Raw genomic sequence first — 16,972 nt, 5'->3', positions numbered from 1 at the left:
TGAGGATATTCAATCCTTTGCTTTTTAGTTCACTCGTACTCGTTACAACTTTGGATTACTCGAGCTAAAAGTTTCAGTGTTTCTTTGCGGAAATACTGTCAATATCAGCACTCGCGAATGAGGACTCTTTTTCTGTAAAATTCTGCAATTACGACTCCGCAAAGCATTATTTTTAAGCATGTTTATAGAAAAATTTGAATAAATGCGCTTTATAAACTTCCATCATACTGAATAATTTAAAGCAATTCGGGTTTCTTGGATGCCTTTTTGTAGTTTTCGATCTCCTTAAAATGATCGTTCCACTAGAATTGTAAGGAATTGAAGTTAACTTTTAATCAGTGAAAATAAGATTGAGATTATTATCGGGCTTAATTTCGTGCATTTGCCTGATCACAAAATGCATTCAATTTGAATGAATAGTCCGTAAATTTGGGGTTTCGAATATCGATAATGAAATTCTGGAAATCTTTGATGAAATTTTGAGCAAAACGTTGTGAAGTCTCGAAAACGATTGGAGATCGATAAAGAGTCTTATCTAAAGAGTTTAGTCTAATGAAGAGCTTACCGATTGTCTCGTCTCGCCCGATTGGGAGTGCCGGCTTTAGGCTCCTCCATGTAGAAGACGACATCGCCATCGTTCTCAATTCGGCTGGTGTCGGTGGTAGGTCCAGCGGCATTCGTACCACCGGAAACCGTGACCGGTGGCAGTGCCGGTTGCTGAGATTGCTGCATCTCCATCCGGTTCCTCGATTTCCGTCTCTTCAGCACGTTCGCCTTCTTTGCCACCTGGATCATCAGAGACTGAACCCCCGGTGCCCTCCCATTACAACACGTCGAACACAGCATGCACTACCCTACGTTCCCGTTTAAGATGGAAAGCCGTTGCGCTCGTATTATTCTCGTTTTTTTCTGTCTCCATTTTCTTTATTCCCTCTCTCGATATAGTTCAGTCTCCTTGATCTTCTCTGTCACTTTGAAGCTTGTCGATGTCTCAGACTTTTTCTCTCTCTCGCTCCCTTTTTTCTCGTCTCTTGACAAACGTTTTCCCTCGTTCTTCGAATGTGTACGTATTTGTTTGTTCGCTTATATATTTCTCCTTTGCTCCCTCTCTCGATCGATCCGAATTTCCAAGCTCGCTAACCCACAAACGAAAAATCAACGCGAAAGTCCCTCCCCCATCGTTCAATCAATCCTCGACGTGTGCACCACTCGGTCGTACACTCATCTATAGCCATCCTTTTCCTTGAGCGACCGAATCAATTCACTCACTCAAAATTGATGAAAAACTTTTCTTTCTCGTTCCCCTTTGAAGCCTCCGGGATGTGCGTGCACCGAAGAAGGGAGTGGGACGCGCGTCAGCTTCGTGGATTTTTAAGCCACTTATCATCTCCTTCCCCAAAGATATTGTACTACTCGAGCTGCGTCGAGGATGGAAACTCTATCGATGCAAGCTTTCAAAATCAGCGATTCGCAATACGAAACTTTATCCGTAAAGTCACATTGAGAAAGGAAATTTGTTGATTCAACAATGCTTTTACTGCAGTTCAAAAAAATCATCCGAGCCAGAAAATCGAGTGATGCGCAATCAACCAAATTTTCGTTGAATTCGATGAAAATAGTAAAATTTTTCTGTCGAGCCACTAAATTCCCCTGCTCATTGAACTTCTACCCCCAGCCCAGTAATCGTGCTTCCCAGTTTTCCTTTGGTGACGAAAAAATCGTTAACTTAAAAATCCAATTCACAGATTCTTCGTTTGTGGATTCGAGCAGCCTCGTTCGACATCCATCTTGCGTTGTAATTTGTCAATCCAGCAACGTTGAGAGCGCGTTGTATGGAGACGCGCTTTACGAGAGTTATTGTGGAGCGCAAACACCGAAACGTTGACTCCACGAAAAGCATCGATCAAAAACGCATGCACATGCAGCAAACACAAAAAGCAATTGCATCGTACATTACCGTTGATTGAAAAAAAAAAAAATGTGTAGTAGCAGGTAAATCGAAATTGTTTCAATTGGCTACGAATTGCCAGCAAGAATATTTCGGGATTCAAATGACGCGAACAATCTCGAGTCTTCGTAATCCGCGTCCATTTTATTTTAACATTCAAAATCTCGAAAGAGAGCGACAGGGCGAAAGAGAGAAAGAGAGAGAGAGAGAGAGAGAGAAATTTGGTAAGTGAATTCGAGGGTTTGTCGAAGATACCACGGCGAGCAACGTAACGACAACTGCGCGGTTTCCGGCTATTTAACACAAACAAAGATTTTCCACTCGACAATCTTTCGAAAGACTGTCTGCCTCCAATCAATTTGCAATCCCTGCCTCGATATTTTCCTCCCTCTTTTGTTGATTCAACGTTCAGGCTTTTACCGTTACAGCTCGAGAGCAATGTGCCATTATTTTCAGTCGGCCCCGCACCCTTTCAGTACTATTTTCACCGAATTTTCATTCGTATTGACACTTTTTTCACGGCGTGCTTCGCGCAACTTCGCGGTGAGAGCCTAAAAAACTTGCGTTCAAATCGTTCCGATAGATTCCGATAAGACTTCGTCCTGCCAGCTATAAATCGATTTTCGTTACGGCCAACTTTTTCTTTTCTATTGGTTGCGTCGAGCAGCGGTTTTGTCGCGTAAAAAGACGCGGAGGAAAAGCGATAAATGCTCCGAGGACTCCGCGAATGCGTTTCTTTCCACTCGTTATTTAGCCTCGGTTTAACGTGTGCGATGCTCGTATTTGTATTGAAGAATATGAAAATTCATTGCGCATCAGCAGTAAAAGTGAGATCTGTGATCGACGTCGGAAAAATTGTATTCGTTTGAATTCTCGTGTGACGTGTTAGATTGATTTAAAATATGTATATACATAGTATAATATATACGAATGGGAATGTATATATTTGTATGTATATATCAGTTGATACGTAAACATGCAGAAAAGAGAAAGATAATTGTGAAATAAATGAAATCCAAGTAATTTACATACCATCTTCTTTACACAAATCAACTGAAATACATTAGGGACGTTTTATCAATTCTGGCCTACGAAACAGATTAAATGTTATCAAATGTGGGATTTTCTCATATGAAATAATCGCTCCTCTTCGATCTGAGCTATTGCAAAAAGGCTCGGATTACTTTTCATTAGCTTCAACACGAGTTTAGAGCTCACGCTTGAACTTTGATCCACGCGATAATTAATGAAATGTCTGTTTTCAAATACCGATATGTGCGCGCTTGATGCTGGGAATTATTGGAAAAATTTGAGATTATTCGAGCTACGACGCTTTTGTGCCGCAGTAGCTTATTATTATCGTAGGTGGAGTAGTCGTTTTTATTTCAAAGCGAGGCTTCGTTACTCCGGTGTCGTCCTCGACACACACACTTGAGCAGCTGCTGCTCAAAGCATTCCGCGGATCACGTTCAATCTCAAAATGCTTGCATTTTTACAAGGAACGTCTCTGAATTGCCAGAGGCCACGATGCTGAATCGAGATGAAGGTCATTCGATCGGAATTATCGAACAATCGTCGATAAATGGAAACTCATTCGGCAATTTGACTTTGCGACTTTGACGTTGGCTGTTATATTCGAGAGAAAAAAAGCTCCGAAGGCAAACTTCTGCTCCACCTTCGAGCATGAAATGCTTCTGGGTCTTCGCGTGTGATTAGCGAATACAATATTTCGTATCGACAAAGTTGAAGCGACGGTTGATACGAAGGTGAACCGATGTTTCGAGGGGGAGCGAGAAAATACATAATTGGAGGATCCGTAATGGTCTCTTTGAGCAAATAAAATAGTGATACGTCCGAGTCGCTAGTTAAAAGCAAAGTCCAATAGACTCAGCATGAAACATTCGTTTCTCATTACCTACATTCCGCGTCAGACGCGCGGTTGGCAGTTCTACGAAGAATTTTGCAGTCTGGAATTTCTCGGCGTTAGTGCCGGAGCGAAACGAGTAAACAGTGGCTCGACTTGTTTCAATATGAGGAAAAGTTATTTTAGCCTCGCAACTATAACACGAGCCGATGAAATAAAATTTTCATTTCAGGCGAATCTGAGCGACGCGAAAATCCCGAGTGACTTTATTATCTGTTATGGGTTGCAGAGTGCACGGTCTTTGATTACCAATTCAACGAGCAGCGGCCGGGGGCCCCCCACGAAACTCTGAATCCGAGCCAAAGCATAAGAAGCGAGCCTCATGAGTTTCTAATGCTGTTCATTAAGCTCTTGAGGATGAGAGGCATTTACGGAGTGCTTCAAAGAATGCGAAATTTTCTCTGCGGGTTACGATCGACCCGCCGCGCTCACGACGCGATTATTATAACGCCTCAGGGTTTTACGTTGATGAGAAAAAACGATATTAAAAATGGAGCAGCATAATTTGAGAATGCGCGTCTCGACTCCTATTCCTCCGAACGATTCTGTCCTTCCTGTCTCTCGAAATGCGCTTACTTAAGGGGGAGGGGGAAGATGTGACAACAAAATCGTACAAACGAGACGTCAAGGTCCTTTACCAGTAATTATACAGCATCACGAGATCGAATGTAAATATACAGAGGTAAAAACATTGCAACGAGCCGTTCCTCAGTTCAACGCTCATGGAACATCGGAAGCAACTAAGTAACATTGACAAGTCAACAGCTAACGTCTACTCGTCAATACACGAGAACGTGAATCAAATTGTCACATCGGAATATCTCACCTTTCCGAGTGGCGTTGACGGCTGCCCGGCCGGAGCTGGATCTTTTATGTAAATGTTCCACGTGGCCACACTATTGATCGCTTTGTCAGCTGCGTAACATCGCCACAGGCACTGTATCAGCATCGCTGCCGCCGGTATCTGACGATTGAAATGCTTTTGTCTCTGTTTCTGTTGCACTTTCAACGCGAAACCGGAACCGAGGATTCCCTGCAATCATCGCATCATTCGAGGCGTGATTTAGACGTTCCAACATTTTTATTTATCGTCTAAACCAAGTGACTTTCATTGAACTCATACTTTTTTAAAACTGCTTCATTTCCGTGAAGCAAAAGCACTTAAATTATGGCGATTATCGTGAGAAAAAAATTGTCGAGAAAAACTCGGGTGTCTCGCTCCTTGGATTGCCGAAACTCTGTATTCGTGGCATTGCACGATCTACGAAGTACACAAAAAAGGGGGAATATTTGTCGATCTCCGTGAGACTGTGGACGGAAAAAATTCACAAATTCCAATTTTTTTTGTTCCCGTACGATTATTCATTAAAAAAAAACTGTGATGCAGACAGTTTTTATCTCAGGATTCTCATACTCAACGAATTTGAACGAACTTTGAATGAAGAAATATATTCAAAGGTTCACAGAATGTTCACATGCACTCATTAAGTTTCATCACAATTCTTTCATGATACCCGTAGACGGAGAGCTTGGGCCAATATAAATTTCAAATGCAGCGCGTAATCTGGGATTAGCCGGAGCGAGGAATTCGCCCGTCTGTGAAGCCGACGTCCACGGCGCAGCGGCGCGTTTTCCCGAAAACGTGAAATTAATCATTCAGCTTTTACCTCCATTCGCGTTAATTTTCCTTATACCGTGTGCGGCTTATCCGTTAACGCCGCGTCTACATATTTCTTCCTTCTAACCGGAACGAGATTATGTACTCCTTAGGCAAGCGGTGTACGTGATACGCTCGCGACGAGGGCGACGTTGATCGGCGGTGAAGAATAATTAGATTAGGAAGATGAGCGTGCTCCGTGAGAAAGCGGGTTAAACGTTAGTTTCGAATGTATAGTTAAAGATTTTTCGCTTTTGATGGTTGGAGACTCGCTGAAATTTCAAATTTTCTTCATATTTCGTTCGACTTTGAAGGGGCGTCCTGCTTTAGAAAGTCTGAAAAATCGATTGTTTTCGGGAATGTTTTTAGGGTAGACGGAGATAACTCGGCATGGCGAACTTTTTGGTGTAGTTTCAAGGATATTTCAAAAGTACAAAAACATTTTTTTTATGTGGGTAATACTAATTTGTACATGATTTATGCGCAAAGTCTGATTGTCGTTTGAAATTTCATTCCCTTTTATTTCAGGTTCGAAAGGTTTTTATTGAATTAGCCTCCTCTGCTTTGGCCAACTCAATAATGGAAGGTAAGAACGCGGAAGTATAGCAATCAAATTGTGTTTGTCTTGCTGGCCCTCGTGCTTTCTACAGCCTGCGTCGAGGCACAAATCGGATATGAAATTTCCTCGGGGCAAACGTGTCACTCGCTCCACTCACGCGTCGATTCGTCGTGAAAAGTTGACGCTTTTCTCACGAGCCAATATGACGACATCGTCTGCCGCGATTCCTTGACGTTGAACGTCAATTCTTTCGTTAAAACGTAAGCTCCAAATCATCCGAGTCCGAAACAGTTCGTCCCAACGAATTAAGTATGAGCACAAACAGGAATATTCAACAACAGTGAAAATACAGTAACGAGGCGAGTGCCACTTTTCGATAAATTTCGCCAAAATTTTCGTTCAATTTCAAATGCACCGAAATTAATATTCAATCGTTTTAAAAGTTTGAACTTACAGCTGGAAGTGCGAAGAAGGAGATGGCGAAAACACTGAAACACGAGGCAACTATTTTGCCCATCCACGTTTGTGGCACTGTATCACCATATCCTATCGTTGTAACGGTTATCTGGAAGCAAAAACGTTGAAGATAATCGCTCGATTCGTCCACTCGGAAAACATCAGTTTATAGGAAAATCGAGTGTCGTGAATAGTCGTTGAGATCAATGATGATTCAGTGAACAGAGAACGTGGAAGGAAAATGCTTGAAATTCGTTAGAGAAGGTGAATGTAAATCGAGCCGTGTTGCAGGGAGCTACGATTTCATAGAGGTAACAGTTGGATACTGTGTATTCGGAAGCAAAACCCGATTGAACAACATCGAAGCAGATACTCGTCCAAGTCGATCGTTCCTTCGTGGACTACGTATTCGACGAGGTGCAGAGCTCGTAAATCGATCTCTTCGAGTTCTGTGAGAGAAGCTCTTTGGCAAAAAGCCATGGTATTCACAGGATTCTCAAATGTACCTAGTCACGTGAGGGATTTCATTTATTTCCGGTGATGCATGTGTGTGTGTGTGTGTGTAGGTTTTTTCTGTACGTACCACGCCCCACCACAGCGCGTCGGCGTAGCTGGAAAAGTCTGTTTTTCCATCGGGTCCGACAGCGTCTTTTTCGGCAAGATACACGAAATAACTGCTGAAAATAAGACCTAAGAACCCGATGTACAGCGTGGTTATGAGTTCCTGAAAATTTTCCACACAAAACATTCAATCGGAGTTTCGAATTTGTGATCAGAATCCAGGGATCGAACGTGACTGGCTTTCGTCTCACCTGGCGATGAATAAAGACCACCGATCCGAGGAGCCGCCAAGTTCCTCCCTGCCGATCGACGTGGAGCATCCGGAGTATCTGTAGGAACCGGATACCCCTTATAGCCGAGGTAGCGAAGACCTGGCCGTTGCTTCCAACGGACAAAACCACCATGGATGCGACAACCACGATTAAGTCTGTGGACAGAGAAGGAAACGCTCGAAAAAGTTGTTACGCTTGGGGCAGACGTTGCCAGCTGATTGTGGAAGTTGAAATTGAACATTTGCTAACTCCCAAATGACATTTTTCGAGGGTCGTGAAAAAACGATTTTATGCTCCATCAACGTTCGGGATGTAGAACATCGCCAGAAATCACGTTGATTTTTATTTATACCGATAAATATTAAAACTTTTTTGTCTAAGTTTCGTAGGATTTTACGAGTTTTTACTTTCATGAAAATATTTTTAGAGATCTTCCCCGTTGAGGATATTCATCTGCGCTCGTAATGATCGAGAATCATAGTGTGCTTTTACTCGATCGTGCCCATATAGGAGTGGACGCGAAAGGTCGCTATTGTTCGATATAAAATTCCATAATGCTTTCCGTGATGGGGCATAAAAAACTCGAACTACGGGACCAGCATTTTGTGGCTAGGTACGGGTAGTAAAAGTAAAAATGTCGGAGGATAAAACACATCGATTGTCCCACGATTACGACGAGATGGAGAGGGCTGTTGAACGCTTGAAAACCTGAATTTTTCGCGCACAAAACCCGGCACATTACACACAAAGGTAGCTTGGCACTTTTCTCGGATCGAGAATCGAAAGAATTACTTGAAAAAAGTTCCTCGGGGATGATAGGAGTGAAGGGAAAAGATGAAATCGAGGATAACGCGGCTGTGCTTACGTACATTTTTCTGGGTTGTCACGGTTTCAAGGAGAAATGGAAATGTCTCGCGGCTTTTCCAGGATCCTGTTTTGTCCGCGTCTTCAGATTCAATCGGAGCAGAGCCGAATACTTTTTCATGCATAATCGGATTGACGAAAGTACGCTATTCGATGGTACAATATTCAATTTTTTCTTATGATACAAATCTACTACTGGACCGAAGGGAAAAAAACATTCGAAGGACGATGACAGTTCACTGACTACGATTCAACGAGGAAAATCAGTGAAACCCTACGCGTTACTCTCGTGTAGTCCAAAAAACAAATGCACGATGATTTATAAGAAGTAGTTTTTATCCATTCTCTCGAAACTTGCCTCAAATGAATAATTCATTACTAAAAGTTATAAAAAAAACCCATTTCAAACGTGAAAAAGTAAAGAATAAAATAAGATAAATCTGCTAAATCATGGTAATGTACGAAAAACGTTTGGTTCAAAGGAACAAAAGGTTGTCAAATAAATGAAAAAGTGACGAGTACATCGGATGACGAATGAAAAAAATTGAAAACATAATGGTATGCAAAAAAAATTACGAAACCAACTGTAAATAATTTCAACACAAGAATTAACAACACAAAAAAAACATACAAATCTGTAATTATTTTGTAAAGTGAAAAAAATGTTAAAATAGAACGTAAAAAATGAAAAACCGATACTGAATGAGGAAAATCGAAGAATAATTTTAACTCGGTGCCTTCCCAAGAATTTATGTACCATCGAAAATTCCACGTGCACTCTAAAACTCACCTATGATACAGATGGGCTTCCTTATGAACCGGAAACGTCCGCAGCATCCCATGTATTTCGACCTGCATCCTGCGCTCCATAATCTCACGAGGTATTCGACACCGAAGAATACTACCAGACATATTTCCTGAAAATGAGCAAAGTTTTGAGAGATTTTTAAAAACTATTTTATGCTACGAAGCTTTTGCACATTCTTTGTATCAACATTGTTGTTGAGGAATTTTTCACCCTCGATAGAATTGAGAAGTTTTGGTTTGCGTCTCACGATGAAAATCATTGAGTACCAGAAATTTAATCTTCCCCACGTTCTTTGAGTGAGTTTCGAGTTCCGGGACTGCGATCTTAACACAGAAATTGTTATAAATGGCGCAGATGCAAACTTTAAATTTGGCTTCATGGAATCGTGGCTATTATGGAATTTCAGATGGTGATGAGATGTTTCGGAAGTTATTCTCGATGTTTTGCTTTTGAAAAAGATTGGCTTGATTCGAACTTGTTAGCAAGTGGAAAAAGTCTTCGTGGCCGCAGAGCTCTTTGGATCGATATTTTATCTGATGAGCGTTGAAACAGTTCGTTTAGCACCGGTTATGAAATCATGTCTATTCATGCAATGCGAGTCCATGGCAGCAATACATTTTTCATTTATCCATAATGTTATTATTCACAATGAAATTCTTTTTTCCCAGAACACAGAATCGGATAATAGATTCAACTGGTGCACACAATTCGCAGTTTTATTTCTCTAGTTTTGCGTTATTCTTTACGAATCTTTTCATTTACTTGGCCTGCTCGAAGCACTGCCACGTCCACCGATATACGTGACAACGTTTTGCAGTGTGTTGGCAAAAGCGTTGAAACCAATTTGTCAAATTGACTTTGTAGTTTGCTTCTTCCATTTTGAATTAATTTTAATATAAAAAATAAAAAATTTGAAATTTTTCTTGCTCTTTTTTAGACATTAGAACAATGAAATTACGATTTTTTTCAATATTTCTGTTATTAATTTCGTGTGACGAGGAAGCTTCTGAAAATTGGGGTTTCCCGCGGATCATCTTCTTTAAGGCAGAGCTAGGGAAATTTGATGCTTGAAAACTTTGTGATTTCCGAATAGTTCGTACGACCGTAATTATTCGTTTTTTACGAGATGACATAGGACATGAAGGTTATGGCGTCGTCAACGGAAGTTGTGACCTAGTGTGCAAAGTAGATGTAACCGGTTGTACGCTCAGTTCCTTAGAGGCGGATGATCAGAGGCAACGATTCGCAGGAGTCCGGGAGAAGGAAAAGCGAGGGAAAAACATCGATCACGGCCCTCGTTTCGAGGGGCCATGGCCATTACGTTCGGCGCTTTTGAGCATCACGCTCGGAAGCGCCGACGATATGCTTCGCTTTTCTTCACGATCTTTTACTTTCCTCGATTATTTTTTTTCTCTTTACTCTCCCGTTTCGCAGGCCATAAAGCAATGCTAATAGCGAACGTTACGGGCGACGTTGAGCTTAAATCTGTGCATGCATGCGGCGACGGGGGAGAAAGGAGGAGGATTTTGTGGTCGAGAACTTTGGAAAGAAAAGAAAAGAAAGAAAAATGTGCGGTGGAATAACGGTCATGAAATTTTTCTCGTCTGGCTTCCCTCGTCGTACTGGAGAAAGGGGAATAAAAATAAAACACTTGCTCGATGCATGAACAATGACCGTGTCGAATCTCAAAAGCTATTGGATTTGCAGCTATAAAAGCTCGAAAGCACGCGTGTCTTTTCGCTTCGAGACGGCTCTTGACGCGAATTCATTTTTTTTCCAGTCTCTTCGTGTCGAGATGTAAATGCTCATCGACAGTGTCTCGGCACAGAGTGACAAGATTCAGGGAAACATAAATTTTTTATTGTTTTCAATTGAGCATCACAAAGTAAATAGATTTGAAATAACTCGTTAACAAATTTATCGTGATAGCTTTCAATAGCACTTCAATTGGATAAGGTAAATTGGCACGAACGAGCGCCAAGGGCTTGAGGACAGCGGCTATTTACGCTTCATTTCTGTGTGTAGTCACAGCGAATTTAAAGTAGGTAATATGAAGGGCAAGAGAAAGATTGAAAGCAGAGATGCTTGCGAAGGAGTCGCTCACTCGTTGCACTTAACGAGAGAAAAGCTGAAGGGGGAGGACTGTATTAATTAGCAGGAGTTTCTTGCTCCACTCCCTGAGGCTCGGTGGCGAAGAAATCCACGACTCTACATTGCTCGTTGCGGTAAAAAAGAATTTCGAGAGCAGCCTCGCTCTCTTCGTACTCTGCGTCATGACGGAACTTGCGAGCTTCTGGTCTCTTCCTCTCTCAACTCATTCCATTTCTTTTAAAAAGACTTTTGGGATGAGAAAAATTCGAAGCCTGATACGCAGCTTGTAAACACTAAAACGGTGAGTCAACTGAGCAGGTAGTTTTTCTGCGTTTAGACAACCGGCTGAAATGAAGCTCAAATATTGGGGAACGTTTAAAAAGATAAGAAAATAAACCCGGACAATGATTTATCAATGACGAAAGTTTTCTCGGAATATACAGCCTCTGTGAAATCATCATTTCCATTTATTTTTTAACTCTGAATAATTTCTCTCGAGGCTTGTCTTGATGTGATAAGAACGAGTTCCCAGCTAAGAATTGGGGTATAAAGAACGGTCAAAGGTCGTTTTTTTTGGCTCCTCGTGAAACGGTGAATAGCAAATGAAGAAGGCATTGTTCTGGACGATGAAAGACTCGACTTGATATACACGATTTAATGAACCTAGTGAAGAGCAAGATAAAAAGGAAAGGTGAAAACTTGGAGTAACACAAACTTACCATCCAAAACAAGGTTTCATTTGCGAAATTACTGTATTGGTCTATTGTGGACAGTACGCTAAATATGAGGCACACCAATACCACCATGAACCTGAAAAAAAGAACAGAGAAAATAGACGAAATGAATAATCTTGTCTCCGAACGATGAATAAATACATTTAATAAAAAAAAAATTTTTTTTAATCAGAATTGCATAAAGAAATGTCAAATCGATCGACGAGAATAATTGCAAGCGATAAAGCAGACAAATTTTATTCGTTAAAAATATCCAGATCGTTGCTTCTTATCAGCATATTCTCCGAGTCTGGCCTGGACTGATTGTGAGTCAAATAGGACGAAGATTTATACAGCATATGGATATACACATATTTCGTGGGCTCGCGGTGATATTTCGCAAGCGGTTTTATGCCTCACATTGTTCGCAATGTTATCGAGGGTAGGCCGAAAGTTGTGGAAGAAAATCCCAAAGGAATTTACTCCTGGCTATTTCAGAATTGGGCGAGACAGTGCGAGAGGGAAAGGAAAGGAGGGAGGGAGAGAAAGAAAGAGGTTTGCTGGGAGTGAAGGGTCGATCAGAGGCCTCAGCGAGCGATCCAAATTTTCGACACGCACCGGTGATTTATCGTTTCGTGTTCTTCAATAGAGCTTTATGGCAACGCGAACAATCTGACGTCGATTACTTGGACCGGTGGTCCGAATTCTTGAGTCTCACGAACCACAAAATAATGTGGTAATTTGAAGGAAGACGAACATATGCGAAGGGCCGTTGGTACGGCGCTGTGAAAAGCAGGCTTTCTGCTCGATTGCCGATCTTTTATTACTTTTCGTCGACTCTGTTCGTCCAACAACTTTTATTGAACGTACAATATGCCTCGAGGCTTATTATTGGGAGTTCGTGCATAGAACGAATTCTGTCAGTGGCACAATGAAGCATAATTTCCTTCGGTCGATCCCTCCCTTTCGGTACAGTTTATTTCCTGTGTTGTGGGCTTAATCAACAAAATGAACTCGGCAACAACGGGAAAGTCGAGCTGGAAAGCCGAGGCATTAAACGTATCGAATTCAGAACGAAATTCGTAGGGGAAAAATGGTTTTTAGGAGAAAAGGAATTCGAAGAGCTGCCGGATACCAGAAACTTGATTTTCAAAAAACAAAACGGTACGCCAGTCGTGTAACGAGCATGCGGAACCAGCGTTTTGCAAAAGTTATAAACGCTGCCCAGTTATTTCGCAAAGCTTCTCGCGCTACATGTGGGTCATGTTCTCCGGGGTCAGATCTGGGATCCGCGTTCGCCGTTCGTGCGAGCGTCGTTACATAGTTACGGGGCGCACGAGAACACGCCACGATCTTCATCGTGGTGAGCGTGTGTAGTAATTTCGAGGCGTATTTGCCGGGGGAGCTCGCGCAGAACGAAATAACTGCGAATCAACTTCGTTACTTTGCTTTACAGTTCAGAAGGTTCATCACGGCTCTGCTGAACTGCTGAGATTTTCTGCTCATGAATACCAATCCGAACGGATGAAAAATATGGCTGTTGTTAATGCGGGCTCCGATAACAAAGGGGGACTCGTGGATACATCGCGAAAGATTACACTCGATGTCGAGTTATTTATCGAGATGCGTTTCTTTCGCGCCCTTCGCAACCCCCCTATCTCCTAGGATTTTCTACTATTTTCACCGCTAACAAGGAGCACGAAAAGAGATAAAAGACGTTATCGTGTGCGCTTTAACGAAGGCGAAAGCCTGCGGGCTGTATCTCTCGGGCGAAGGTATAGGAAGGACTCGGAGTCGAAACACTTGCTCTCCCCCCAGCCAGTCAGAGAAGTCGCGAATGAGCTGGAAGAAGATGGCATGTCGAGGAGCCATAATTCTAGCAACTATGTATCCGCATCGTGAATGAGAATGCCTCGGTGAGTTCGCGCCAGGTCACCTTCCTCGACCTAGTACGATAATTGTCTTTTCTTTCTTTTCCTCCTTTAGCTTCCTCCACTTCATTCCGTCTCTCAACCTCCTTATCCTTTCGCTCGCCTCCAGCCAACTGCTCTCCACCTTTTCCCTTAAGCTACATAACTGTTGTTGTTATTATTGTTGCGCGCTTCGTCTTCCTCTTATCGTTGACACAAACTCTAGCACACGAAGGGTCCAACGGATTCCCCTCTGGGTCGCTAGAGCCTTCTTTATACCCTCGACGCGACGTGTCGCTCGCGTACCCCGCGGTATATCGAGTTTTCGAACGGTGAAATTGATCGCCGGAGCTCCAGCTCTCGCGAGCCTCTCTTCCGCCCTTTACTCAGCGAAAAAATCGACAAAGATTTGCCCAACGAGTTGGTCAACTTTGCTCTGCTGCGCAAGCACATCTATATCGAAGTATATTCACACGGAAACTTGCGAGACGATAGACTAAGTGGGTCAACGTTTCTTTGTACATGCATTAAGCTCAGGGCTCGCGATCTCAGCTGCCTCGCTCGCCTTCAACTTTTTCTACCGCAGAAACGAATTTAATCGAACGACACGAGAAGTACACAGCTGCCTCTATTTCTATGTCCAACATACACACAGTGTCTGTGTATTTCGTCCTTCCCTACCATAAATATAGAGAATGGAGAATGCACATCCGTCCCTGGTGCACCAGCCGCATTGACGTGCCGTCGCAAAACTTTTGATGAATCAATGTCCGCTCACTGTTCCATCAAATATTGAAAATTCATCGGGAGTCATAGTATTCGTACATTTGGCATTTACACGTTGCTGTGCAATCCGCATATGACGGGGACGATGCTTCGCGTTCGAATTTGCGTGGGCGATGACATTCGCTATGAGATATTTGGGTGATAGATCATCTCGTTGCATCGGACATTCGAAAAGGGCTGGGAGCTTTGCATATTTGATTGCCGTCCAGTCGTCGGTCGATAAAGACTTCCTGGAAATTTTTTAGTCGTCCTGCCCTCGAAGATTGGTCACTGAAAGTTTATTTCAATGGTAAATTTGTGGGTCTGTGAAACTGCAAGTTTTTTCCATTCTGCGAAAGGCTCCGCACTTTATTTTCGTTATTTTTCACAAGCATGTGCGGTATTTTAAAGTTTATTTGGAACAGCCTTTTCGGAGGGAGATTTTAAACGCCGTTGGTTCGCTCTCTTCTGCAGTAATTTTGTAAAATTTATTCGCTGTAGCATGCACACAATGCACGGAATCGTCGGTTGGACGACATTCGAGATTAGCGAAATAGCAACCCGCATGCATACACGAAACCGAATTCTCGTGCGTAGATACATTTTTGCGATAGGAAATTGGAAAGCGCTTTCTCCCTCTCTCTTCACTGTGAAAACTGTTATGGTTGGGATTCGCGAGCTCCAATTTCTCTATCTCTGCTCGGCGATGACGCAGACCCATTCGGGAGTGGAAGAAGGACGGAAAATCTATATACGGGTGAGAATCGTTCGTTTATACGTCCTCCCGTTTCTCTCCATTGTGCGCGAATCCCTCTGTATCCACGTACAGATTTCACGTCAATGTTGTAGATGTACCAATGGATTCGACACGCGTACATTCCTCATTCTGCATTCCTCAACGATGTAGACGGAGCGCGGATCGTTTGGAAACCGAAAATCGAGAGGTTCGAGCAAAACCCTGTCAAAAGTGAGACTATTCGTGTATATACCTTAAATATGCGCGCTTCTATTTATCTATTTGTCGAAAGCACCAGACAGAAAGCAGTTTCCGACGTGTCATTACACTGAAAATGTCGGGTTACCGAAAGCTTTTCCTCGTCCAGTGTACTTTGATCCTTTTAATGGAAGACAGAGACAATTCCGCGTTCGCAATCGAAGCTACAAAAATTGCGTTCGGCCAGTTATTTCGTACGGAAATTTCGTCATTTGCTCAGTCCGCCGATCTACATTTTGTTCAACTGCCAGACTCGGATGTTTAGTGGGGTCGAAAAAAGTGAGCTTCGCTCTTTTTTTCCCTTGCTTTCGACGCCTTAAGGAAGTTCACGCGAATCTAATGGAAATCGAAAAATTCCAACTTTAAGAGTTGAAATTTGGAAATATTCTATAAATATACAGCGCGCATCTATTCCCGGAATTATCATAGGATCTATAGTCTAGTTTTCGATAAAACAATTAACGAAGATCACATTTTTAAGGGTTGTAGACAGACTCTTATGGCAAGCACACTTCCTGTGTGACCATTTGGATTTAATGAAACAGGATCCTCCCAACTTTGAGGAGCCGAAAACGAGAATACGAAAATTTAATGTTTTTAGACATCAATGATGTCTCGAGAAAGCCTTGTTTCCGGTGAAAATATTTTGGGAATGGAACAAGAAAAATACTTATTTGAGGTTAACGAGTAATAACGACATAAACGGTGCAAGGTTTGACAAAGCCATGAGCCAACTGGTTTAAAATATAGATATGCATGCGCATATAAATAGAAAATGGCTGTCGTCACATTTTCCTTGACGATTTTACTACGAAAGTATTTTAACTGCTATAATCATATTAAAAATTGATCAATCTCAACAAATAAGTTGCACATAATTTTTATAATTCCGAGAATGAATTCTAATAGTTTCTTTGATTATGAAAAGAGCAAAAGAGTTCAATTGCTTCTTTGAATTACAAGTAACGCGTGGTCGTCCTTAATAACCAATATAACAAAATCGATTAAAGACCGTTTGTTCGCGAGCAGGATGAGGGATTTTGCTAACAGTTTTCAACATCCCTCACGGTCTACTAATGGAACAACGATCGAATAATCTATCCGACGTTAACCGAGGGAGCAGGAGAGAGAAAAAGGAAGGAAAGAGGAGACTGGAGAGCGAGAGATAGAGAAAATTTTCGTGGCGTATATATAGAACGCTGCAATAACAGCTTATCCGAGCGAGAAGCAGAGAGATTATATTTTCGCGCTCTTGCCAGTCAGTCCTGTGACCCTTCTCCGCCTTTGGGATGCTGCAAACTTGAGAGGGATTAGAGGAGAAACAGCGAATCATCTCGTCCCGGCTATAGCAGTATACGCGTATAGCGAGAGCCGGAAGTTGGGGGTGAGAAAATTCGTAGATTTACTGCCGCTTGACGAAGTTTTTTTCCTCCCCAGGATAATATTTAAT

At 42.2% G+C, this 16,972-nt stretch overlaps 1 protein-coding gene across 5 annotated transcripts in view; it reads right to left on the bottom strand.

The window, feature by feature from the left end:
- Positions 1–16,972, bottom strand: part of LOC122407069 (potassium voltage-gated channel subfamily KQT member 1-like) — a 40,613-nt gene that overhangs the window by 9,874 nt on the left and 13,767 nt on the right. For 2 of the 5 annotated variants that reach the window (XM_043413045.1, XM_043413042.1), the window contains exons 3-10: positions 11,860–11,950; positions 9,032–9,158; positions 7,357–7,532; positions 7,128–7,268; positions 6,543–6,653; positions 4,699–4,905; positions 2,981–3,001; positions 566–801 (exon numbers count right to left, since the gene is read on the bottom strand). In XM_043413045.1, coding sequence (XP_043268980.1) covers positions 566–801; positions 2,981–3,001; positions 4,699–4,905; positions 6,543–6,653; positions 7,128–7,268; positions 7,357–7,532; positions 9,032–9,158; positions 11,860–11,950 — 1,110 coding nt within the window. The remainder of the gene's footprint in view (positions 1–565; positions 802–2,980; positions 3,002–4,698; positions 4,906–6,542; positions 6,654–7,127; positions 7,269–7,356; positions 7,533–9,031; positions 9,159–11,859; positions 11,951–16,972) is intronic. The other 3 variants (XM_043413043.1, XM_043413044.1, XM_043413046.1) reach the window with 3 other exon arrangements.

This window comes from Venturia canescens, chromosome 2, assembly GCF_019457755.1.
Source record: "Venturia canescens isolate UGA chromosome 2, ASM1945775v1, whole genome shotgun sequence".
Taxonomy (NCBI): Eukaryota; Metazoa; Arthropoda; class Insecta; order Hymenoptera; family Ichneumonidae; genus Venturia; species Venturia canescens.
Note: the sequence above shows the minus strand (reverse complement) of the source record. Positions and strands in the feature narration are given on the sequence as shown.